The 27,813-nt window shown below is 36.7% G+C and overlaps 2 protein-coding genes across 3 annotated transcripts; both read right to left on the reverse strand.

Annotated features, from left to right (window-relative positions):
• Positions 1 to 928: 928 nt before the first annotated feature.
• LOC147405915 (Prolyl oligopeptidase family protein) lies at positions 929 to 27,813 on the reverse strand. 2 transcript variants are annotated; one of them, XM_086433806.1, is made up of 11 exons: positions 27,351 to 27,813; positions 22,049 to 22,212; positions 20,870 to 21,092; positions 20,636 to 20,781; positions 20,331 to 20,536; positions 13,247 to 13,381; positions 12,859 to 12,987; positions 10,721 to 11,139; positions 2,942 to 3,158; positions 1,702 to 1,895; positions 929 to 1,177 (listed from the first exon to the last, which is right to left on the reverse strand). In XM_086433806.1, the coding sequence occupies exons 1-11, from the start codon at positions 27,758 to 27,760 to the stop codon at positions 961 to 963; spliced, it is 2,460 nt and encodes an 819-aa protein (XP_086289932.1). In that variant the 5' UTR covers positions 27,761 to 27,813; the 3' UTR covers positions 929 to 960. The 2 variants fall into 2 exon arrangements, with proteins under 2 accessions (XP_086289932.1, XP_086289933.1); XM_086433807.1 differs by lacking the exon at positions 27,351 to 27,813 and having other exon boundaries at positions 22,054 to 22,206.
• On the reverse strand, positions 6,419 to 10,714 carry LOC147405916 (uncharacterized). Its single transcript, XM_086433808.1, has 2 exons — positions 9,408 to 10,714; positions 6,419 to 9,087 (listed from the first exon to the last, which is right to left on the reverse strand). The coding sequence occupies exon 2, from the start codon at positions 8,086 to 8,088 to the stop codon at positions 7,237 to 7,239; it is 852 nt and encodes a 283-aa protein (XP_086289934.1). The 5' UTR covers positions 8,089 to 9,087; positions 9,408 to 10,714; the 3' UTR covers positions 6,419 to 7,236.

Genomic DNA, 27,813 nt, shown 5'->3' on the forward strand with positions numbered 1-27,813 from the left:
ATAAGTACCAAATGAATTTTTGTAATTTGATGATGGGTATTTTTATAATTTCAATATGTAGGTTACTATACCTTTTGATAGCGATATTTTTTGTAAATTCATTTGTATGTTAATGTATTAAGTACTGATGGTTATTTGTAATTTGAATAACTTCTTTGATGAGGCTGAACAAGTTAAAATTGTTGCCATTGTTTTATTTTAACAAGAAATCACAATACAAAATTTTTTATTGCAAATATCAACCAACCACAAAAATGGATTCGCAATGGTTACCAAGCAATAGTAATCTTTCACCCTAAACTACTTGCATATGCAAATGGTTTGTAGTGTACCAAGTAGGGCCTAAGAGTCGGAAAAGAAAAAAAGTACAGATTAGCAACCAAATCATTTAAGTTATTAACTAGGCTACCACAATTCAGTAAGGTAACCATGTTGTTCCATCTCCGAGATGAGATAATGAAGTTCAGATATAATCCTAAATAAGAAAAGCTTTTCAAATGCGACTTTGACAAGCAAAACATGCAGATTTAGTCCTCTGTTATGAGGACCATCTCAATTTGTCATCTGTGATTGTAACTAACACATTAAGATCCAGCACTAACAAATACCTCAGAAGAATCCTATAGAGGCCATGAGCTCGATGACACCTTAACCGTCGAAGGAAAATTTTGAAAGATTTCGTCAAGATTTGTCCATTTTTCTCACCACATATTCCCTCAAATGTCCTGTATAAACACATTGTGGCCAACTTACTCAAGATAACATCCTAGAAAATGTTAGAAAGTTATCCGTGCAGAGATATAACATTTTGCAACACAACGGAGGCAAATCACTTGGATGTACGTGTCAAATGAGAAAAATACCTCATAAATCACCATCGGTCAAAAGGAACTCTCTCCATTTTCAATAACGAGCACAAAAAGAGAAGCTTTTCAAGCTGATTGTAAGACCAGTTTCTTACTACAAAATTCCATCTTGATTGTTGGGGTCAAGCATCCCCATCACTTTCATCAGAAAGGCATACTCGAAAGCTGTCTCCTCACATTGACTGAAGCGACCACCTTCACCAAAATGTCCACCATTCATATTTGTCTTCAAGATGACTGAACGAGAACAGCTCGGACACATGTTCTCTCTCACTTTGGCCACCCATTTCGCAGCTTCCCAAACTCCAACCCTAAAAATCATTATTTAAGGCAACCTACATAAGTTTATACGGATGCATGATGTGTGTATACATGCAAGGAGCAGTCATGTAAAAACATGTACTTGTATATATGTCGATACATATGAATAAACTTAGATGGCTTCTATTGGCACCCCAACTTTTACTTATTGCACCCCAATTAAAAATAAAGAAAATAAGTAAATGGTTGATGATAAGTAAAAGTTGGGGTGCCAATAGAAGCTATCTCTCGTTTTTTTATTTTTTTTTAGGTTTAAGATTTTATACGAGCCTAATCATAATTGTAAATAACTACTGAAATTGTTTGGATGGGTGTTATAATGTTTTGTATTGTTGAGATAATAACTTAAGCCGAACCTTTGTAATGTTTGAATGGTGTGTTTTAATCTTTAATTGGGGTGTGATAAATAATTAAAGAAATTGGGGTGTGATAAGTAAAAGTTGGGGGGGCGCCAATAGCAGCTCTCTAAATTTATAGCACAATATGAGCGAAAATAAATTAAAAGACTACTTGCCTTGAATCCTGAAATGATGCTGTTACCAGCATTGAAGGATGGCAAACTCCCGTACGAATGTTATCATAGGGAGAATAGCTGCGAATAAACTCATATTGGGTTTCAATCCGAGGGTCCCCAAATTCTTCATGGTCCAAAAGAGTGAGAGGCAAACTAGGATCCAACAAAGTGTTGCAGACATCAAGAAAAGGGACCTGATACATGAAACGTCCCAAGAAGTCCTTACAAATAAGGGTATGTATAAAGTTGAACAATGAGAATGCACAGAAACTCAATTCTAAGACCAAGTGCAGAATTAACATTTATCATCCTACTACAGAGAAGAAAACAAAATGAAACTTCATATGCAACATGGCTTTTTTCAATAAATATGTCCAAAAAACTAAAAAACACAGGTTTTGCTTCCCTATTTGTGGAGGACAAACCAACAAGAAAAATCATTAACAGGATCAATACTCAGCATTTTTAGGGTAGTAAAAGAGAGGCATGACTTCTATCCAGATATATGGTAGTATCTGCTATTGGCACCCCAACTTTTATTTATTAAACCCCAATTAAAAAAAATAAAAATAAGTCAGTGGTTGAGAATAAGTAAAAATTGGGGGGGCCAATAGAACTGCCTAATCTTCATTGTAAACAACTGCTGAAGTTGTTTCAATGTGTTATAATGCTCTGCAATGTTGAAATAACAACTTCAACCAAACTTCTGTAATGCTTGAATGGCGTGTGTTAATCTTTAATTCGGGTGTGAGAAGTCATTTAAGAAATTGGGGTATAATAAATAAAAGTTGGGGTGCCAATAGAAGCTCTTTATTTTTTCCTTCTATTTTGACATATAAAGATCTATCATTCATTTCTAATTTCTCTTGCCCAAACCCCTAAAATTAGCTTCAGACATACATACAATCACCCCAACGATACTGACTAAATGATAACAGGTAACAAGGAATAAAGGTGAAGCGGGAAAAGATCACAATAGGATCACAACTGTATATGTTGCACCGGTAGGGCCAACGGTGTCCAATGAAATTAGTCGTACATCCAACATCAACATCTTCGAGTGAATAAACGCCAACCTTATTCGTTGACTCAGGTGTCAAAGTGCCTTTTATAAATACATCACGGAAGCCTAAAATAAGTCTGAAGATTCAACAGCGGTCATCGGCGATTTTAACATTTGACATGTATGGTGGAGATCTATCCAATAAGTTTCTACTAGACAAAAGGAATTAGATGTTACCTTCAAAATGGCAGCACGAAATAAATCTGGATACATATTTATTGCTGACCCTACAAGAAGACCCCCAGCGCTAAAGCCAACAGCACAGAGCCGATCTTTATGAATGTAGCCCTCATTAACCAGGTAGTTGCCACATGCAATAAAATCATGCACTGAGTTCAGCTTGTTCATACCATTGCCAGCCTTATGCCATGAAGAATTCGCACCACCGCCGCCTCTGCAGACAAATCTATCTTATGACTAATGAACAAGATAGTGGATACAATGCCATGTAACAAGGACACATCATTTTCTGTCTCAAAAAATGATATCCCCATTTCTGAAAGATTAGTTGTGTATTAGGAGATTTCCATCATAATTAGAGGCACTTGGTGCTGAAAATATAAACGATCAATACATATATATACAAACCAAAGAGTCTTTTCCCCCATTTTGTAATGCATGTAAATGACATAATTGAATCATTGAACTTGGTAAATTTCAGGATGGCAATGTCATAGAAAACAAAGGTTAAGACAAAAAAATGAATACACGAGAACAAATTTGATTTTATGCGGGATGGATCAACCATTGTGGCAATGTTATAGACAAATCATAGAGAAGTATAAAGAAGAGAGGAAGAATCTTCATATGATTTTTATGACTTAGAAAAAACATAAGACAAAGTACCTATAGAGCTCATTTGGTAGGTATTGGAAAAGAAGGAGTCCAGAATGGCTATATTGACCTAATCAAGGACATTTATGCAAGGTCTGTGACTAGTGTGAGAGAAAATGGAGCAGACTAATAACCAGTTAAAATTGGTCTACATCAGGATCGTCTTTTAGCCCATATTTGTTTGTTCTAGTTATAAATGAAGTAACTACTCAAATTCAAGAGCATGTGCCTTAGTGTAAGTTATTTGTGCATGGTGAAGTATTAGTGATAAATCTAGACAGGGAGGTAATGCAAAATGAGAATTATAGAAAAATGCGAGAGTCCAAGTAATAGAAACAATACTAAGTATGTGATGAGTAGATTTAGTATTGATACCAGTAAGAGGAATGTCCAATAAATATTGATGGTGTAGAAATACCTCAAAGAAACCATTTTTGTTATCTCGTGTTTATTGTACATTAGAATAAAGAGAGATTGAGGAAGATGTTACCCATAGAATCAAAACTGGATGACTAAGTTGAGGTGCGATTTTGGAGTGCTACGTGACAAACACATCTTAGTTTCATATTTTTTCAATCCCGAGAATAATGTTGAGTGTCAGATCGATTTGCATTTGAAGATGTATGAAAACTCCGATAAAGCCACTCAGCCTCACACACCTTAACAAAAAGCCCCAATGTGTGTGCACAAAGCCTAAAAGGTAATGAGACCACCTAGACCATTCCCCAACACTTAGATGAGTGTTAGGTCAACTCATATTATTTTGGTAAACCCATTCCTCGATCCTTTCACTCATCGGATCTTTCAGGAATCAATAATGGTCAAAAATGGGACATTAGAAATTTGACCACCCTAAGACCATCCTCCACCCTTGGTAATTGTTTGGGGGCCTTATATAGGTAAGATCTACTGCACCTCCAAATTGTTTCATCACCAGACTTCCCGAGAACTCGTTTTGGCCTGAAATGGAAAAAATGGTATTTTGATAATTTTACCCCCTTAGGTCATAGCCCACCCCTTGGTGACAATTTGGGGACTTTCTACTAAGTAAGACCTATGAGATACCTGAACGGTTCGTCAATTAGAGCTTCCGAGAGAAAGTTATGGCCAAAATGACCGAAGAGTGGCATTTTAGTAATTTTCCCGACGCCACCCTTGGAATTTCAAGTGGCTCCCGACCCTGCCAACAGCAAGTACCAAACGGTCAAATTTCGACCGTTAGGCTCCGAAACCCCTCAAATGCTTTTAAAACTCATTCTTGAGTTCATTTGTGGGATGACTTGATCCCTAGAGAACTTGTGCTCTCCCCTCTCCTATCTAGAGAACATTCTCTACACATTGGAAAGTTCAAACCTTAGTTGAAACCCCATTCAACCTATGCCCTTCCTTTGATTCGATCCCTTCTTCACATTCCCTCAACCCTTGCACAGATTGGCACATCTATTGGAGTAAGGAGCTAACATTGAAATAAGGAGTAAAGCACGAAGAGCCGAAGAACTTGAAAGATTGATTGGAAGATCCAACCATTGAAAACCTCTCATGAATACAAGGACTCAAAGAACTCAAGATCGACATTTGTCAACCTTAAAGTGTTGCGTGAGTCCTTGTTTATTTTGTTTTTAATTTTTAAAAACATATGTAAGTGATTACTTGGTTCAACCCTCAAAAATCAAGCTCTAGTTAGAATTGAGGATTCTTGATAAGAGTAGAGGTTTGTGAGTTTTCGAGGAACAAAACTCACAATTTCGAGAGGACGCGTTAGCTCGATCTTAAGGTTTTAGAATTTAACCTAGGTATAAAAATTCTATGTAAAAGATTCGAGGTGAAGCATAAATGAATGTGTTTATTTCAAATGTATTTTCATTAAATGTAAATTAGAGACATGAGTGCAAAATCGAGGTTAGGTAAATGACTTAGAACACAGTCAAATTATCAAATCTAAGTTAATAGTGGATAATCGAAAGAGATTTTAATTTATCCTATTCACACCCCTCTAAGACTAGACAGGGTACGAAGCCCGGAATTTTCAACACATACCAATTAAATTTGAAGGGAAATTGTATAAGACTGTAGAAAAATTGAATTTATTGAGAATTCTTGGATTATCATTACAAATGCCCCAATAGTGGTATTTATAACCAACTATCCTATTACAAGAATAATCTAAAACTTCAAGAATAATCTAGAATAATAAACCAACTATCCTATTGTAGAAGATTACAGGAATATTCTAGAAAGTTAAGAGTAATCAAGAATAATCAAGAAGAATATCCTATTTTCTTGATTCTATGAGATTAGATTTCCGGATTCTTCTACACTCCCCCTCAAGTTAGTGCATAGATGTCAATCATGCCCAACTTGCTTATCAGATGTTCAAAGTTAGGTCTAGCAAGCCCCTTAGTCAAGATGTCGGCTGTTTGCTGACTAGAAGGCACAAACGGCAAGCAAACAGTTACAGCTTCAATTTTTTCCTTAATGAAATGTCGATCAATCTCAATGTGCTTCGTCCTATCATGCTGGACAGGATTGTGAGCAATACTTATTGCAGCCTTGCTGTCGCAGTACAGCTTCAGAGGAAGTTCCATAGTCATCTTGAGTTCTTTGAGGATTCTGTATATCCACAATACCTCACAGATCCCTTGAGCCATTGCTCTAAACTCAGCCTCTACGCTACTTCTGGCAACAACATTTTGCTTCTTGCTTCGCCAGGTAACCAAGTTTCCCCACACAACGGTGCAATACCCTGAAGTAGATTTCCTGTCATTCACCGAACCTGCCCAATCTGCATCAGTAAATACCTCAACACTCCTTTGATTTGTCTTTTTGAAAAACAGACATTTTCCAAGAGTAGACTTTAAATATCTCAAAATTCGGTAGACCGCCTCGAGGTGTTCTTCATAAGGTGCGTGCATAAATTGACTAACAACACTGACAGAGAAGGCAATATCCGGTCGAGTATGAGATAAATATATTAGTTTTCCAATCAATCTCTAGTATCTACCAGTATCAATGGGAACACTTCCCTCTCCCCAAAGCTTTACATTGGGATCCATGGGAGTCTCAGCCAGTCTGCAACCACTTAACCCGGTTTCCTTCAAAAGATCAAGAATATACTTTCGTTGAGAGACAACGATTCCTTTCCTTGAACGAGCAACTTCCATGCCAAGGAAATATCTTAGCGCTCCCAAATCCTTGATCTCGAATTTTAAATCAAGGCTCTTCTTCAGTTTCTCTATTTCAATCACATCATCACCTGTGAGAAAAATATCAACATAAACTATTAGCACAGCAACCTTTCCTTCATGAGAGAACTTGAAAAACAAGATATGATCAGCTTGTCCTTGAGAATATCCTTGTTTTCTGACAGACTGTGTGAACTTCTCAAACCAAGCCCTTGAAGACTGTTTGAGACCATATAAAGACTTTTTTAGTTTGCATATTCTTGAGCCAAACTTTTCCTCAAAGCCCGGTGGACTATCCATGTACACTTCTTCCTCCAAGTCACCATTGAGGAAGGCATTCTTCACATCTAGTTGTTACAAGGGCCAGTCCAGATTAGCAGCAATAGATAAAAGTACTCTCACCGTATTTAATTTTGCAACAGGAGCAAAAGTCTTAGAATAATCAATGCCATGTGTCTAGGTGAATCCCTTTGCCACCAACCTAGCCTTGTATCTTTCCACTGAACCATCAAAATTGTACTTCACAGTGAAGACCCATTTACAACCAACAGTGGTCTTCCCAGCTGGTAATGCCTCAACACTCCAAGTATTGTTCTTCTCAAGAGCTCTCATCTCTTCAAGTACTGCTTCCTTCCACTTTGGAACCTTTAGAGCCTCCTGTATACTGTTAGGAATTTCTACACTGGACAATTGAGAGGTAAAAGCAACAAGAGATGAAGACAATTTCGAGTATGATACATATTTAGACAGTGGATGACTAGTATAAGATGTAACCCCTTTACGAAGAGCTATAGGAATGTCTAAATCAGAAGGCTTAGACTGACTGTTGGGAAGAGAAAGAAAATTACCTGTAACAGACTCAGATTGTTGATTCGTCCTTGGTTCAGAATCATGGCTGTGCTGTAGAATCAATTTGTCTTTCCTTTTCTTATGATTCTTCTTCAAGTAAACAATCCCTTTCCAAGTTCGGTCACCATCCTTGAATCTATTATCATGTTGTGACATTATAGTAGGTTGTTCCTTATTTTCGGTTTCCAAAAATTGTTGTTCAGAATTCTGATTTTTAGATTGTTTTTCAAATGTAGGCCTAGGCTCAGGGGAAACATTACTCATAATAGGAGGAGTTTCAAGGAATGAATCTTGGCCATTTACTGTAGGTGCAGAGATACTAGACTCAGACTCTTGCGAGAAAAACACATCATCTGAGAGAAAAACATTGCCTGAGTTAAATGAATCTTCCTTAAAAATCTCCCCTTGAAGATGAATATCCTTAAAATATGGTTGTTTTTCAAAAAATGTAACATCCATTGTGACAAAACATTTTTTCGATATCGGGTCAAAACATTTATAGCCTTTCTGAGTTGGGGAGTAACCAATGAAGACACATTTTATAGCTCCTGGGCTCAAGTGTTCCAATTTTTCGATGTTTATGAACAAAAACCGTACAACCAAATATTTTTAGAGGTAGATCAGCAGAAAGTCTAGCAGTTGGAAAACAATTTGTGAAAACTTGGAAAGGAGTTCGAAATTGTAAAACTTTGGAGGGCATTCTGTTTATTAAGTACGCAGCAGTTAAAACAACCTCTCCCCATAGATACTTGGGAACTTTAGTTGCAAAAAGTAACGCACGAGCTACCTCCAACAAATGTTTATTTTTTCTTTCTGCAACACCATTCTGTTGGGGTGTATCGATGTAAGAACTGTGATGAATTATTCCTTTTTCAAGAAAAAAATTTCCCAAGGTCATGTTAAAATACTGTTTCCCATTATCACTCCTGAAAACTTGTATGTTAGTTTGAAATTGAGTCTGTACCATATTGTAAAAATTTTTAAAAACGCATTCGGCCTCTGATTTTTCTTTCAATAAATACACCCAGCAGAATCGAGTATGATCATCCATAAATGTGATGAACCATCTCTTGTTAGAAGGTGTACTTATCTTATTAGGACCCCAAACATCACTGTGAATAATAGTGAAAGGTTTTGATGGTTTATATGGTTGTGAAGGAAAAGATGTACGGTGGTGTTTTGCAAATTCACATATTTCACAGTGAAACATAGATGGATCTTTATTGCCAAACAACTTAGGAAATAAATGTTTTAAATATTTGAAACTTGGATGACCTAATCTTAAATGCCATAACATAATATTATTATTGGAAACATAATATTATTATTGGAAACAGAAATAGATTCAAAGCAGGAACTTATTTGTTGAGATTGTCGCCTCGATTCAGATCCACCATCAAGGAAGTAGAGTCCTCCACTCTGTTTAGCACTGTCAATCATCCTCCCCGAGGTCAAATCCTGGAACACACAATGAGTTGGGAAAAAATTATTTTGACAATTTTGATCACGGGCTAACTTGCTGACAGACAAAAGATTATAGGAAAGTTTGGGAACGTGAAGAACATCGTGAAGAGTGAGTAATGGAGATACTATAATAGAACATTTTCCTGCAATGGCTGAAAGAAAGCCATCTGCAATCTTAATTTTCTGATTACCTGCACAAGGATTATACGAAGAAAAAAAATTTGACAACCCTGTCATATGATCGGTTGCACCCGAATCGATGATCCAGGTGCGATCAAGGTTGGCACCAATGAGAGCTATTTTCAGGTAATTACCTTTTTGAGCCAAAGAACAAGAAGGATTTTTCTGAGACTCGAGAAACTTGTACAGTTGGTCTATCTGCTCATTGGTGAAAGGAAACGAACTTGAAGAAGACTGTTGCTCTTGATCCAAGACACTAGCCTGAAGTGCACGCCCCTCTCCACCAGACTTCTTCTTCCAGTTTTGAGGCTTGCCTTCCAAAATCATACGAACGATTTGCGACCATTCCGTGTAGTTTTTTTCATTTAGACGGTGGATATTTAATTGGAACGAATTCGTGGACCCTTCTGAACCACTGAATGAGATGGAGGAGTTCAGGTTCGAACTTGCGGTACTTTCCCCTGACACCGCTGAGTCCTTGCTAGTCGCACCGGTTAAAACCGTCTTCCACGAATTTTGGCCCGCCATAGGTAATCCCTATATCAGAACCTAGTGCTCTGATACCATGTAAAAAAATTGAGTTTATTGAGAATTCTTGGATTATCATTACAAATGCCCCAATAATGGTATTTATAACCAACTATCCTATTACAAGAATAATCTAGAACTTCAAGAATAATCTAGAATAATAAACCAACTATCCTATTGTAGAAGATTACAGGAATATTCTATAAAGTTTAGAGTAATCAAGAAGAATATCTTATTTTCTTGATTTTATGAGATTAGATTTCCGGATTCTTCTACAAAGACAATAGTAAGACCAATTGTGCTTTATGGGGCTGAATTTCAGAAGGTCACTCAAGACGTATTGTGTTAATAAATTAAACATAACAAAGGAATGTTGGGATGAATGTGTAGAAATACTGGGAAAAATAAAATTAGAAATGAACACATTCAAAAAAATGTAGGAGTAGCTCCAATAGGTGATAATATAAGAGAAAGTCAATTGAGATGGTTTGGGTAAATTCAATGAAAGCCAACTGAAGCTTCGGTTAGAAACAAATACTTAAGTTGAAGGTCTTAAAAGAGCAAAAGGAAGAGCCAGAAGTACGTGAATGGAGATAGTGAAGTACATGACCTCACTTTTCAATAACAAAAGACTCGGCTCTGGACAGAGAGGAATGCAGAAAGAGGGTTTGTCTAGCCAAACCCAAGAGTAAGAAGTAGTAGACCTTTATTATAGTTTGGTTGATATAATTTTAACATCCTCTTTGGGATATGAATTTTATTTTCAAAACCCACTCAAGTTTGCAGAAAATGAAGTTCATTAATACCTTAACGCATCAAGAATATAGGACTTTTTTTTATCAACAAGAATATAGGACTTTGAATCAAAAAAGAAAAGAAAAGGATGTTAAGAAGGATTCAACAACTAGGTATGAGTTACCTTACATCAGCAAATGCCACCACCCATCCACGATCAAGCAAACTTAGGTGATCTGCACACCAACTTTTATCTAGAACTTCCCCATAAGCTCCATATCCTAATAAAATCCCTGGAGATTGACCCTTCCTGTGTGCTTCCCAAGAGTACAAAATGGTTAGAGGGACTTGCACACCATCATGTGAAACAACTTCCTTGCTTTCACATGAGAATGCTTCCGAAAGATCCTTCCAGCTCTGCACTTGTTCTATATTTTGGACACACAGATCATCACGGGTTTGCACATCTAGAAGTTTGTTGGCATCCATATCAAAAGATATTGAGCTTGATCTAGGATTGTCAGTGACACCCACTACCTCTTCTTGCTGCACAATGGAGAATTTTTGCTCTGACATGTCATAGTCTGCAATTAAATCAGGCACCTGTACATTCATAAAACAAAAAAATAACAACTCAATGTAGAGAAGAAGATAAAGGTTACAGAAACCCATGATCAAACTCAAGAACTCAGAGAGGTACATGTGACAAACATATCAATTACAAATATATGAACATAGGTCAGTGTCAAACACCAGTATGAAGTATAAAGACATAATGATCCCCACAAATCTGATACGTTGACATGACCACAAAGTATATTCATATGAGATTTATTCATCTATACTCGTTAAAAAAAAAACATTGTTGGGAGATTTATCTTCTAATAAACAAAGTCAAATTTTAAATATATAGGTCATGTCCGACAATGGCACACAGTGTCAGAAATATTGATCCCCGCCAAATATCATGGGTGGAGCCAGGATTTTGCTCACACGTGGGCAACTAAAAGTAGAAAATTTTGTGGGGGCAACTAAGATGTAAAATTTTTTTTGTGGGGGCGATAGCGGCAGATTTTTTATCCACCGCTGTTATCTGTCACAATAGCTCATAACTCCTTAGACTTTGAAAAGTCTTGTGGGGGGCAAGTGACCCCATTGTAAATCCGCCCCTGCCAAATCTGATACTTAAACACTTGACACATCAATACAGTGTATTCCATATGCTGAGAGATTTAATATACATGGTCAGTTTTAAGTGTACAATTTAGAAAGAATGTATTAGATGAGCTGATATATATTAAAATCACATCAATTATAGATCAAATCAAAATATTTTAATAAATTGAGATTTATTTAAGGTGTGTCATGCAATGAGAAGTTCTACAGGTGTCTAACAGAAAATTCTATAAACTGTGGTGCCCTTGTTGTATAACATGTAACCTGAACCTAATTGAAAGTGGATATATTCAATTATCACTCCAAGTCAAAAAGGTTCAAATTGAATTTTGAGTTCTCAAATTTCAAGATGGTGTCTTCTTCACACCTTGCTAAGATGTTTACAAACTCAACCAAGTCCCCTAACTTTTATCAAGTGAATTAAGATGTTAAACGTCAAAAGGGGGAAAAACCAAAAAACAACCAGATTTTAGAAAGGATTTAGTTTGTAATATTAGAGATCCGTAGTCAATGTTGGGTCACATTTTTTTTTCTTTCAGCATGTTTTTCTATCTTTCGCAATCATATTTTCCACTCTACTTTCGGTTTTGATCTCCCTGACCCCCACCTTCCCTTTAATAATATTCGACTTGTCAAAAATAAATTCTGTTAGGAGCCATGTCTTCTGATATTGAAAGTGAGTTCATATGATCGTATCCCTTTCACTATCTCAATCCTGGTTCTTTTAGGCCTTACCCCTCACTCTTTTAGAACCTTCAACCTGTATATTCCTTCTAACTAGAGCTGTAACCGCCTTCATTGAAAATGCCCAAAGCATCTCAACCAACTTAATTGTTGCAATCTTTTGAAGAATATATCAGAAAAAATGTTTGTGTTCTTTTGCCATATATTCCAAGATGAAAGAGTTTGTCTCTGAAATGGAAAGGATCCAGCCTTGCAGGAGGACTCTACATCGACCTATTAGAGTCGGACATCTATGAAGTTCTCTGTTTTTCTTCCATTTCTTTTCTTTTTTTCTGTTTTTAAAGTCTCCTTATGTGAGGAGCATTAAAGCTACAGAGAAACTGTCAATGTGATCATGCATAAAGGAAATACTTGGAAGTCAGAAACCATTGGATTGAGTGCAACAGAAGTAAGGAATTATACCACTGGAGATGAAAGAACGACACGGTAAACAGATGTCATGAAGTCATGGTTAGAACCAGGAATGATTCTGCATAAATTCGAAGGCAGCGGGAAAAACCAAGGATTAAGATCATCGATTCTCATTGGATGCTGCAAAACAACTTACGACAAAAAACATTATTTAATAATCAAATATTTCGACCAAGATATACACCAATATCAAAATCATTAACTTCATAATATTCCAGAAAGTAGTACGAAAGAACAGTGATGTAGAGGACGACAGAACAAATAGTTAAACAAGTCTCATACGTTAGTGCCTACTAATCAATTAATGCCACCATCAACACAATGTTCCTTAATGAACAAGCTATGAAATAGAAAGATAAATGTCAATAATCACATTCACCTTACAATTGACATCTATAGGCATATTTATCGAGCAAATCATAGGGGATCCCCTCTTATCAAGGAAAAGCACCAAATGTCCGTCGAAAATGTCCATGTCTTGAAAGCTGACATCTTGGCCAGGTAGGATAATATTCTGAAAGATCAAGAAAAAGAAGGCAACTTAAGCAAAGAAGAAAATGGCATTTGACAGGTTCATGATAAAATATGGATAATGATGAAGTTACTTTATATATATGAAGATTTATTAAACCAGCTTGAAATACAATTTTCACTAGAAGGATAAACCATATCGAGTGACATGCTCTCTACACAAGTTTGTTTCCTTTTGGCAGATCTTCAAGTAATTGTCCACGAAACTAACCCGCATTATATGGCAGAACACTTATTACCAACTTCTGGACCCAAGAAACTGTCAAGTGTATATTTTCCTCCACTCTCGGGTGTGTCATACCCCAGTTAAGCCCTGTAACCCCCTCTTATATTCATAGTTCTCCCCCTCTCCAACAGATTGGTCTTTTGGAGTAGTTGGTTGGTTAACATGGTATCAGAGCGCTAGGTTCATATAGGTCACAGTTTGATTCTTTCCAACCTTGTGGGTGAGGGGGAGTGTTGAGTGTATATTTCCCCCCACTCTCGAGTGTGTCATATCCCAGTTAAACCCCATTCATAGTTCTTCCCTCTTCGACAGATCGGTCTTTTGGAGTAGTTGGTCGGTTAAAACCATCCAGTAAAAATTATAGAGCTATAATTTGTAACCGGTGAGCACAAAGTTTCTGCCACTGCTTCAAAGAATATTAGTTCTCGAGAAAAAATTTTAATCAACATCGTCATTTAACATTTTTTAATACTGACCACTACCATTATTTGCATTTGAAGTTCAGATTTCAAATTTCAAACATGATTTCAGATTTTGAATTCAAACGTGAAACAAATGGTTTGAAATGCTTTTAAATATCATCTGTGGTGGACCTACCATACTCATTCAACAGCCCTGACACTGCCACAATCACTATGACTATTCATGATGGCCATTATTACTCACAAGGCCTGTCTTGATATAGGTTGGGAAGGGGGGGTGGGGATAGAGAGTTCACTTCTCTCCCATATTTCCTTTATCTTTTTCTTCTTCCTCTCTGATCTCTCGAACTCCGAAGGCATTTCTTTGGTCGGGGGAGGGGGAGTAGGGAGTTCACTTCATTCCCATATTTTCCTTATATTATCTTTCTTCCTCTCTTATCTCTCAAACTCTCCAAACCATTTCTTTCTTCGTATCATGGCTAGTAGAGGCAAAGTTCTTTCATTACCGAGGAGTGAAGGCGTTAGCAACTCTAAACAAGCACCCTTTTCAAGACGACGAAGAAGGTAGCATGCTGCATACGAATGACTTCTTTTTGGCCCAAGTGAGGGACTTTTTTTTCCCCATGTCCATAGGACCATGCCTAGATATTTGCAAGCACATCGTTGACACCAACTACACTATTTTCTTTCCTTTGGGAAGAGATTATGTGATGCGATAAGATGGCACCTTCTCCCTTCACACTATTTCCCTTCGTATGGTTGGGTGCTTCAATTGGCGGCTTACATCACAAAGGACACTAACATTGAAAAGCTAAAATATGCAGGCATTTATACAGCGTTGTGCACTTCGACGCGTCTCAAAGTAGAGAGGGATATACCTATCTTGGTGGCATTGTTGTTGCAATGGTGTAGATATACCCATTTTTTGGTTTTTTCAAGGGGATAAATGCTTAGAAAACTCGGAAGACATTACATTCTCTTGGCTTGTTTGCTGTGATGAAATCTGCAAGAAAGGGCTCACCCTCAATAAGGAGCAAGCCATTGTCTCTACTCTGGAGCGAGCTTAGGTGGTAGCCCGGCAAAACTCAGATCCCCAAATGGCAAAGAGAACAAAAAATCCCAAATCAAAGTGCGCCACCTTTGCGGGTTGGGTTCATCATTTCTATGGGAAGAATATTAAGGGCAACTTCACAGTTGGAGAAGGCAGGGGCACTCCTTACAATTAGAAGCAATTAACACTTTCTGGTTATCCCGCCATTTAATCCAATGTGACCTTCATGAAAAGGTTCACGAGTTTTTGAACTTGTTGGCAGTCCAGCTAGAGTAAGGCCTCCTCCAATTCTCAGTCGGTGTACTGAAGAGTTGTTCAGTCCATCGTCACCAAGAGGAGGAAAGAGTATTGAAGAGTTGTTCTATGATCATCCTTGTACCCAATGTTGTCAAATGCAGTCACATTTGCTATTCCAAAAAAATAAATTGCATATGCTACCATCACATATCCAAAAATATGCTATCTGCCAAATATGAGACGCATATTGTAGTATGCAATGGCATACTGTCCAATGGTCAAAAATCTAACCGTTGGACACTTTTTTTGTGGCTTTAAATTCACTTTTACCCCCATACTTCTTTTACAACATCTCTACTACCTTCCAATCTCTTTCTTACTCTCTTACAAACCCTCCAACTCTTAAATCTCTCTATTCTCTACCCTCAACTCAAGTCACTCACTCTCACTCTCACTCTCAACTCTCAAGACTTGAAGACAAAGAAAGCTACTCACTCAAGTCAAGATTCAACAATCAAGTGAAGTCATCAAAATTTGAAGATCAAGAATCAAGATTCATCAAACTCAAGTTCAACCATCAACTTCAAGAATCAAGATTGATCAAGTATCCACTGTCAAGCTTTAACTCAAGACTTGAGAATCAAGATTCATTCAACCTCCAAGAATCAACTTTCAAGATTCAAGTGCAAAGAAAGATCAAATCATATCAATATTCATCATCAAACATCACATCATCATTCATTAATTCAAGAATTAAGACTTGAGGGAGTTCATCAAAAACCATATCACAAGCACCAATAATTTCATTAATCATTATCTTTTTTCTCTTCTACTACTCAAGTTGAGGTTGAGGTATTTATAAATATTTTGTTTTACTTTAATAATTGTTATTTTATTTTCTATTGTTTTAGTTGTTTTTTTATTTTACTTGTTAGAAATTTAGAAATTACTATGTCTTAATCATCGGCCAACTCTTCCCTAAGGCCTAAATCGAAAGATACCGGTTGGAAATATGGTCATTACCGTAGTCCAAATGAAAAGAGTCTAATAGTATTTGAGTTGTGAGGGTACATTAATAAAGGTGGCATTGCACGCCACAAAACATTTAGTACACATGCCAGGATTAAATGTGAGGGATGTGAAAAAGTTACTCCAAAATTTGAAAAGAACTAATGGAGTGTATGGACAAGACTTCAAAAACGAAACAAGGACCAAAAATCTAGAAAGTTATATGGAAGGTGGTGGTTGAGAGGAGGATGATGATGATATCATTGCATATGAGGCTACATCGATGGGGCATAGTAGACCATTGGTTCCACCACCACTACCTTGTAGAGCTGCTAAAAGAGCTCGTGCCCATGGTTTGCTGGATAGGTGGTGGAGACCACATCCAAAAGATGTGGTGTAGACCACATGGTTGACCAAGAGGGAAGGGTAAAAGTTCATACCAAACCACCATTGAACATAGCACCAAAGATTCTATATATAGCCAAATGACTATATCAAGCTGGAATTGCATTTAACATTGTCAAATTAAAGAGCTTCAAAGTAATGGTCGAGGCAATAGATCAATTTGGACCTAGCCTCAAGCCACCTTCTTATCATGAAATAAGAGAGCAATGTCTTAAGAAAGAAGTGGAGTTCACCCATAGACTAATCAACGGATATCAATAATCATGGAAAACCTATAGGTGTAATATGATGGTTGATGCATGGACTGATAAAACCGATCGGTCAATAATTAATTTTTGAGTTAATTGTCTGACTAGAACAATGTTCCAAATATCTATAGATGCACTAGCCCATTCTCTCACGACTGAGTATCTTTTTCAATTGTTAGATAAAACAATTGAGGAAATTGGTGAGGACAACGTTGTCCCAGCTGTAATGGACAACGCGGCTGCATGTGGCTGTGAATCGCCTTTTAACAGATAAACGTCCTCATTTATATTAGTCTCCACATGCAACACATTACATAGACCTAACTTTGGAAGACATGGGTAAATTGCATAGCAACACCATTGATAGTCTAGGAAGGTCATTATTTTATGTACAAGCATACACTCTTATTACAACGAATGTGAGCACATATAGATGAAAAGTTAATTAGGCCTGCAATCACTCAATTTGCAACGGCCTTTTAGATACTACAAAGCCTACACAAGAAAAATGATGAACTTAGAATCTCCGTAGTATCGGCCAAATGGAACAATGGGCCTTGGTTAGAGAAGACCGAAGGAAAGTTAGTGACCCAAACTATCCCATCCTAAAATTTTTGGACAAGTGTCTCAAAGGCCTAACTAATGCCATGTCATTAATTTATGTTCGTTAGTTAGTAGATGGTGATGAGAAACCCCCCTATGGGCTACATTTATAATGTAGTGGAAAAAGTTACTGAAAAGATAAAGGAATTTCATCAATATCGTTAAAGAAATTATAAAAGTGTAATTGATATTATTTATAAGAGATGTGACAGCCAAATGAATTTGCCTTGTATTCGACTGCTTACATTCTTAATCCAATCGTATACTTCCAACCCGCTAATCAAGATGAGACAGATTCGATGCATATGATTAGATTTCTTGACGTTTTGGATAGATGATCCATGAACATGTAAAACAAGATGCAATATTGACATAGTTGGATGGTTACAAGAATTGTGAAAGGACCCTTGGAAGAAATCTAGTCAAAAGGCATAGACAACAAAAATTCCAAGTAAAATATTTAATATTTAGATTTAAACTTTAGTTATTTGATTTATTTTTCATCTTATCACTATTCTAGTTAAATATAAATAATTAAATATAATCTTTTCATGTATACAACAACTGATTGGTGGTTAGTATATGGAGTTGATCCTATTATGAAGGATCCATGTTTGAAAAGGTTAGTCATGCGGATTCTAGGCCTAACATGTTCTGCATCGGGTTGCGAACGCAATTGGAACACATTTAAGATGGTAAGAACTAAGAATAAACTAAGTTCAATGATATAAGCATCTAATTTTTATAAATTGTTGTGTATTGAACAGATCCACGCTAAAAAGAGAAATAGGCTAAAACAAAAGAAGTTGAATGACATGGTGTTCGCGCAATACAACTAGAAATTGCACGAGCTATTCAAGTTGAGAAAAGAGAATCCCGACTTCTATGATCTCATCTTTATTGATGATCTTAACGCAGATCACCTGTGGATCACAGATACACGGGATGATCCTGTGTTCAAGTTAAGCAAACGAATTTTGCACCGACACTTGCAGAAAGCTCAAGCCAAAGAAGGAACATTGGTTGATTCTCGATACAACTAGAAGACAAAGATAATACAAGAAAAAAAATGATGATGAAGATGAAGCAGTACAAAGTCAAGATTAAGGTCAAGGAGATGAAAAATTAGTAAGATCCAAAAACAAAGAGAATGAGGAGGATGAAGTGTATGTGGAGGAGGGTGATGACGAGAATAGAAGCAACGAAGATGATGATCCTAGTGGAGATGTTCCACAATGGATTAGGGATGCTTGTGTAAAGTATCAAACTAACAATTAGAGTTAGTTACTTAGATATTTCTATGAGTATTTAATGTATTTGTGTGACTATTTGGCTGTTTGACTTATTGTTTTTTTGGTACTTGATTATTTTTAGTCTTCTACTTGCATGTTTTGGTTTATGAACTATGATTTATGAATGGAAATATGAAATTTGTGCATTTCTTAGGTATTATGTATTTTTTAGATTTTTTTTTTAAATATTTTCTGCATTTTTTCCTTTTTTTTTTTTTTACAACATGTGCTATTTGATAACATTGCTTGTGCCCATTTTTCCAAGATTCCCTCATCCCTCATTCTAATAATGTATATATAAGATAGGGTTGTTGATCAGATGCCAAAACCGGCATCCCCAATTCTCCCTGACACCCCCATTTTGCAAGGGGGCAATGGATCATGATTTGTAACCTGAATTGTTAACACATTCTCCTTTTTGTCTAACGCGCAACAAGTACGTCAAACGTCTCTTTATGATCCTTGCGAGGGTACCATCACCTTTGGGTCTTGGGATGAGTTTGGAGGCGTTTCCTTCTATGGTGAGGCTCATCCAGCCACCATATATGTCAAACACCACCCTTCAGCTAATGTGGCATCCTCCTCAAAGGCACCATCCATTATATATATATATATATATATATATATAGGGTCGGGTTCCCTAGACACATAAAGCTACTCATAAAGCTACAACGTTTTTGTCTCATATGGTTAAAAAGATTCGGAATAAGCTGATTTTTTGTGAGGATGATCTCTATGGTAAGGGGATCATCCTTGCAAAAAATCATCACATTCCAAAACTTCTAACCCCATCAAAACTGATTTACAAAAATTGGACGGTCTAAAATTTTTCAACTTGTGAACATGGGGCTAGAAGTTTCATAATAGGCTGATTTTTGGCAAGGATGATCTCCTCACCATAGAGATCATCCTCACAAAAAATCAGCCCATTCCAAACATTTTTGCCCATATAAGACAAAACACATTGTAGCTTTATGAGTAGCTTTATGTGTAGATACACGTGTGTGTGTGTCTGTTGCACCTTCATATTTCAGCTAAACCCAATGGAAAAATTCCCCAAACAGCCGTGATTGAGTTCACAAATTTGTTGGTATGCAGTTCATTGTATTCCACGAACCTAGAATGAACCTAGTGAAAATCAGTTCGTGGCTCGTTATTAGCGGAAGAATTCCGGAACTTAGGCCTTGATCATTTCAAGAAACATGACTACCTATCACCTATATTAATAAACTTCCATCAAAATTAAGTTTGATCCAGCTTGTTTCAATTCTTTGAATTTTCCTTCCCACTTTCCTCAAACGATCTCAGATATCGTTGATGATTTGCAGATGGATATACTCTTATATTTTCCAGGATTTTGTAGTAAAATATCATATACATCTATTGATACATATAGCAGTAGATACCCTCATATTTTCTTCTAAGGTAGAAAGTGACGACCTGCCAATTAGCCAGCTCTATATCCCCAACTCTGCATCTAGCCAAGTAATAATCTCCACCAACAAAATCTTTATCCTCCATCAAAGGAGAATTTGTAAGAATGTAGAAGAAACCATAGTGATGTTCCAAAAAATACTGTGTACCAGGCACACGTTTTCGTGCCCTTCGCAACCCACTAAATGGGTCATTTGCATCTATTACATAAACCTGAAATGGAACAAAAAAGAAAATGACTGTGTCAAGAACAAAAAATTTACACAAATGAATTGCTTGTAAGGAAGGGAATGACATTGGTAAGTAACCTTCCTCAGATGAAGTCCTTGAATTAGAATTGACAGTTATAAAATTTCCATCCTTCGTGCCTGAGATGTCCACACAGAAGGAGGAGTCACTTTCTGTGAATATTGGAGCAACATCTGTGATATCAGATCCCATTCTTGTGCACAATACCCTGCCAAAAAAGAAAAAAAAAACTTTGATGGAGAACAAAACAACCCCGACTCCGAAGGAGGAGGCTTGATACAACAGCAAGAACTTGCCTGTAAGGCCGCTGATTTTCATCTAATACTGTGTAAAACAAAGTTTGACCATCCTTAGCCCATGCCAAGCTAACAACCCCATCAACTCTCAACTTTGGAAGAATGTGCCCAGTTCTGAGGTCCTTAATTTGAAGCATGAACTGCTCATCACCAGTGACGTCCAAGGTATATGCAAGAAAGTTGTGATCTGGCGAAACACTACATGTGCCCACATGAACATAACCTGCACCAATTAATTTATTAATGAACTCTAAACCTTTGATTTGAAGAAACAAAAAAGAAAAGGAACCTGGGAAGTTCAATCTATGAGGTGTCAGACTTGCTCAAACCCTAAAGCTTAGAGTATAAGGCCATGGCCATATAGTAAATAGTCGATAGAAGAATGTTACCATAGTTTTTATCATGTTCCACAAACTATTTAAAACATGGTTTTAGTATTGGCTATTTTAGTAGTTTAAAGACTAGTGGTATAACAAATTAACAATCATGGGTTATACCAGGCAACATTGTATATTTTAAATAATCCCTTAATATTACAGCAGTATGAATCATAGCCCTCTCTTTTAGGACCCCATAATATTTTGCTATTATTTTTCCCATACAACATCATACTTCAATAGTAAAAAAAAGTAAACAGTGAAAAATAATGCACCATTACAACAGCGAATATAAATCAAGGTCCATTATAATCAAGGCATTGTTTTTCCCCTTATAATTCTACCTATTAAGATTTTGTATAAGTTTGGGTAAAGTGTCAGGGATCCCACACCCGTTCTCGTGTTGTGTTGGATCATAATGTGAAACTAAGATATGCGACAATTTGAATGGAAAAAAGAGTATAACTTAATAGAACCAGTTTCTTTAAAGCCGTGTGGCACACCTCAGGATGAGGATTATTAATTATTGATATACATTATATTATCTATTTAAAAATTCCATTCATGTGGGTTACATCTTATAACTTGAGGCAACCTCGAGGCATTGGCCAGCCAAATGTGAAGCCTAAGCGTCTGAAAACATTTTAGAAAACGCTACAATTTCTATGGTACCAATAATATAATGAAGACAATTGGATATTTCAACTTTCAAGAATACCATAACATAAGTCATCCAAATTTGAAGAGAACCCAAGAACAATAGAGAGAGAAGAATGTAAGATTTGGGATCAAAGAAGCATGCCAAACTGTTCAGCAATTCCATTCCAGTCAAGCAGTATTTCCTGCTTTTGCATTCCTCCTGTCACATAATTAAGAATCTTATTGGTCCAACCATCATTGTGGGCTTCCAGCTTCCTGCACAGAACTGGGTATTCCTTACCCTCGGGAATGTATTGGTAATACAACCTGTCCACAACAGAAACAAACCCCCGAATAAACCAACTATAATCCTCTAAATTCAAGAATATTTTCTACTTTCAGAATTAGAAAAATAAATTAAAAAAAAAAAATCTTTCATTCATATTGCAGAAGATAACCATATTTTCATTTAAACCAAATCACAAGAACCCATCCTAATCCTAATCAAATCTAACCATCAATTTTTTGAAATTTGGATTAAGTTTTCTAAAGGCTTCAACTTTAACTAAAAACAAACTGACATTTTTTTTTCTGGGAGGGGGGTGGGGGAGGAAATTAATAAAATCTTAAATTTGTAGAAAATTGAATCAAAATTCAAGAATCTTTTCTACTTTCAGAATTAGATATAAAAAAAAAAACATTCGCATTGCAGAAGATAACACAACCTTATTTTCATCTATTGTTTAAACTAAAACACAAGAACCCATCCTAACCCAACTCAAATGTAACCATCAATTGTTCAAAAGCATGTGTTCGCATGAAAAATGGATTAAGTCCAAAAACAAGGCTCTATCCAAAATAAGGGCCCTTAAGGCACGGAAGGAGTCATCAATGAAGGTGTGCTTCAACAAGAAGACGAGAAGACAAGGATACTAGTCCACTACTCAAGAATGGCTAGGACAGAACTTGTAATGCCCTGAAAAATTCATTATGTATCTTGTGGAATAAATCTAATGAAATCAGCCATTTGTTTATCAAAGTTGTGATAGGAGAGTTTTTGGGCCAATCAGATCTCATCACTAGGTTTAGAATAGTCGAAAAAAAAGGTCTTGTGTGAGTCCGATTTGAAAGTTTAAGTTGGTTAGCCCAAAAAGATATTTTAAAAGAATATATATATACACACATATCAATAGCTTATTCATATTTATTTTATGTTAAACCTATTGAGGGAAGTTGAATCTAAAAATTGTTTGTCTCTTGACTTTTAATTTAGGTTTTGATCTCGTTGGAAAGTGAATCAAAAGCTAGACTAGTTGAATAAAGACTCAGGACGTCAAGTTTAGGGGGACCTTCTTAAAAGGGAGACAAACCTCAAATGGAGTTTTGATTAAAAATGAATGTATCGACTCAAGGATTAAAGCTTCTACACCTGAGTTGGTTTGCAAGATAGACCTGGAAAAAACTTATGATCATGTTAGTTGGAGTTGTTTGAGTTACCTCTTGTGTCGAATGGGTTTCAGTGAGAAGTGGATCAAGTGGGTAATGAATTGCGTATCCTATCCTTTGTTTATTCTTGTTAATGGCTCGCCTACGGATTTCTTCAAGAACTTTAGGGGTTCGAGATAAGGAGATCCGCTATCCCCCTTCTTTTTTTGGTAGTAGCTGAGGCACTGGGAGGATGTTGGGAAGAGCTATGGAAAATGGAGATCTTGGAGGGTTTTTAGTTAGTTCTTCGGGCCCCTTGGTGTCCTTTCTTCAACTTGTGGATGACACTTGTATTCTTGGATGGGAAGTTAGAGCAGGTTAGATTTCTTAGAGGTGTCCTTTGCAACTTTGAGGCAGTTTCTGGGCTTTAGGTTAATCTTTAGAAAAGTAAGGTGTTTCGAGTAGGACTGGTTCAAGATGTGGACTTTTTAGCAGCCTCTTTGGGGTGTTTTGTGGGTTATTCCCCTGATGTATATAGGTCTTCCCTTGGGATCTAAGATACAATTGCAAGTTGATCTGGGATCTAGTTATTGAAAAGAAGAAAAAAAGGTTAGGGACTTGGCCCAATGTTTTCTTGTCCAAGGTTAGTAAGCTCACTTTGTTGAAAAATGTGTTGTATAGCATCTCAGTGTATTACTTGTCATTGTTCTCAGTTCCAAGAAGTGTGGAGGTCCAACTGGACAAATTATTCAGGGAATTTGATGAGCTAAAAATGTGTGTGCTTAGATAAGAAATTTGTGGGTCTTGATTTTAGAAACATAGGGGTGATGAATCAGGCGCTAATGGGGAAGTGGTCATGGAAGTTCAGAGAGGAAAAAAGATTGTTTGTGGCATAAGGTGCTTGCAGCTAAGTTTGGAATAGATAAATTTGAGTTGATAGTCAGAACGCTAAAGGGACGTATGGGTGCGGAGTTTGGAAAGGGATTCTTCGAGTGTTACCCCATTTCAAGAAAAGGGTGAGATACAAGGTGGGTAGGGTGGATAGAGTTAGATTTTGGGAGGATTTGCGATGTGGAGATACCCCTTTGAAGGATCAATTTCCTACTTTATTCTCCATCTCAAGGAAGAAGAATTACTCCATCTCTAAATGCTTGGGGGTGGACTAATGGTGAGTGGGATCTCGGCTTTCAAAGGAGGTTAATGATTTTCCATTTGTCACTTCCTTCTTAGCTTGTGTTGATTGGGTGTGTAGGGACATGGGGACGAAGGATAATAAAGTTTGGGATGGGAGTAGGAATTGTATGTTTTCAGTTATTAACTTCTACCATGGGTTGGTTAGTTTAGGGAGATCTGTTTTATTCCCTCACATGTCGGCTTGGGAACCCAATGTACCATCTAAGTTGCCTTTTTCATCTGGTGCGCAGTGTGGAGTAGGATTTTGAAGAAGGATTAGTTGAGGAGGAGAGGTTTTTGTTGCCCGATATAGGAGTGGGGGAGAATCAACTAATCATCTTTTGTTTCACTATGCTATTGCGAAGGAAATCTGGTAACATTTTTTCTAGTTATTTGGGGTAGAGGGATGCATGCCTCTTTTGGTAAAGGATGTGTTCGAATCATGGAGTATGTTGGGCCATTCCTTCACAAAATTCCAAACATGTACTCTGGAGCCTTACCTCATTTGCAATTACATGGGGGATTTGGAAGGAGCGTAATTGTAGAGTCTTCGAGGAGAAGGAAAGCTCCTTGGAGGATTTAATCCAGTCAATTTTGTTTTTAGTTTTCTTCTGGTGTAAAGATTTAGAGAAGCAATGGGGAGTTTTCTTTGAGGATTTTGTTTTTAGGTGAGATTTGGTTTGTAAATTAACAGGTGGTGGCTGGTGGTGTTTTTATTTTTTCTTGTAACTCTTGTTGGTTATCTCAACCAGCTTCTTCTTAATGAAAGTCCTCTTTACTTAGCACAATAAATAATAAAAAAAGTAACAACCCACGAGTGTTAGCCATAATATCTAGATACAACTTGTTCTATTAAGGCCCATTCTTTCTTGATTGATTTGCGTCCTTGAGATGAAATATAGTACAATCAAAGTTTCATGTAGTCTTATCAAGCTCCTCTACTGTTCCAAAGCTAAAGCTCTTGGGGCTAGGTTACTGGTTTTCTTGGGTTCGGGTTTATCTATTTTATGGATAGCTATGCCTGCCCCAAAAAATGTTCTAAAAGCTTCAATTTTAACTAAAATACAAACTAACAATTTTAGGGGAAGGGAAATTAGTAAAATCTTAAATGGGTAGGGAAATTGAACCAAAATTCAAGAATCTTTTCCATTTTCAGAATTTGAGAGAAAAAAAATGAATGAATTTTTTTTTATGGGTAAGCTGGACTTGAACCCACGACCTCAAAGTTGCTTTGCAATGTGTTGTTTAAACCAAATCACAAGAACCCATCCTGACCCAAATCAAACTAACCATCCATTGTTCCAAAGCATGCATTTGGATAAAATTTGGATTAAGTGTTCTAAAGGCTTCTTCAACTTCAACTAAAATACAAACTAGCAATTTCAGGGTGGAAAAAGGAAATTAGTAAAATCTTAAATGGGTATAGAATTGAACCAAAATTCGCGAATCTTCAAACAAAGTTTTGTCTTATATGGCTAAAGAGTTTCGGCATGGGCTGATTTTTTGTGAGGATTATTTCTATGGTGAGGTGATCATTCTAACAAAAAAATCATCTCATTCCGAAACTTCTAACCCCATGAAAAGTGGTTACAAACTAAAGGTAAAAAATTGATGGTCCACGATTCTTCAACTTATAAATTAGGGTTAAAATTTTCATAATGGGCTGAGTTTTTGTGAGGATGATTTCCTCATCATGGAGATCATCCTCACAAAAAATCAAGCCATTCCAAAACTTTCAGCCCATATAGGACAAAACACTTTGTCTAGAAGTTTGTTTACAGAACCCGATATATATCTATATTATAAAACACAACTGAGTTGGAACAGTTGTGTGTGACACAAACGTCCAATAAACTACAACCATCATCTACAGTTTTGTGGGTTAAACCTACCATCAAGTTATAGTGCATGGGACCCACTTTATTTCCTTTCTTCTTCACCTCTTCTAATTTTACTATATTTTCTCTTCTACCATTTTAATCCACTTTATTATTTTTCATCATTTACCTCTTCAATCTCAAATTTGTTTAATAAGACCCCTCCAACTCTATTTTTTTTTCACTTTTCCCCCTTAACCCAAAAGAGAATACCCTTTTCCTCTGACCTTACTATATTTTCTCTTTTATCCATTTAATCCACTTTATTATTTTTCATCTCTTACCCCTTTAATCTTAACTTTTTTTTTAATAATACCCTTCCGTCAAGCTATAGTTTATTGGGACCCCCTTTATTTCATTTAGTCTTCACCTCCCCAATTTTACTATATTTTCTCTTTTACCCCTTTAATCTAAAATTTTTAATAATAATATCCCTCCAACTTTATTTTTTTAACTTTTACCCCTTTAACCTGAGAGAGGATGCCCGTGCCGTAGGCACCGAGTATATATATATAGGATAGCGTTCATCTGCCAAATTCCTAGACAAAGTGTCTTGTCTAATATGGGTTAAAATTTTCGGAATAGGCTGATTTTTTCTTACCTTAGCTTTTAAGTTGAAGAATCGTGGACTGTCAATTTTTAACCGTTCATGGGGTTAGAAGTTTCAAAATGGGCCGATTTTTTGTGAGGATGATCTCCTCACAAAAAATCAGCCCATTCCAAAACTTTTAGCCCATATAAAACAAAACTTTGTCCAGGAATTTGGCGGTTGAACCCGACCCATATATATTTATATTGCAGAAGATAAGACAGCCATATTTTTATCCATTCGTTAAACAAAATCACAACAAGACCCCATCCTGACTCAAAAATTGTAAGCGTTCTAAAGGCTTCAACTTGAACTAAAATACAAAGTAACAAATTTATCGAAGAAAGAAGTAAAATTAGTTTTTTTTTTTTTTCTTAAATGGGTAGAGAAATTAAACCAACCAGGGTCCCCAACGCTCAGGAGGAGTGGAAATCTTGGGTGGCATTCGGCTTTGCATCTCTGATTCTAATGTCCTTTGTAAATTCCTCGTGTCAGCCATGAAAGCTTCAGAATACAAGTTTTCCTGGTTTAGATGACTCGATAAATCTGGATCGTTGGTGTTGGACATCCAATGGTAGGGATCTTCCCATGTTTTACCGTGAGCAGAGACTGTGCAAGGGATTTTCTTGGGAACTGGAAGTGTGATGAGGGAAGAAGGATCATAAGAGAATAACTTTCCTTTGCAGAAAGAAGAGAAGGACATGTTGGGTAATAAATGAAAAGAGAGGGACAAAGAGGGTAGTAGTCTGACTCTGATCAGCATAGTTAAGGAGATGGAGATTCTGCGAGTGGTGACGGATGGAGAAGCCATGGAAAATGGAAGTGAAGGATGTTCTCGTTTCTACTTTCAAATGATACGTTGAC

Source organism: Akebia trifoliata, chromosome 3 (assembly GCF_017979445.1).
Source record: "Akebia trifoliata isolate Shusen 1 chromosome 3, ASM1797944v1, whole genome shotgun sequence".
NCBI lineage: Eukaryota > Viridiplantae > Streptophyta > Magnoliopsida > Ranunculales > Lardizabalaceae > Akebia > Akebia trifoliata.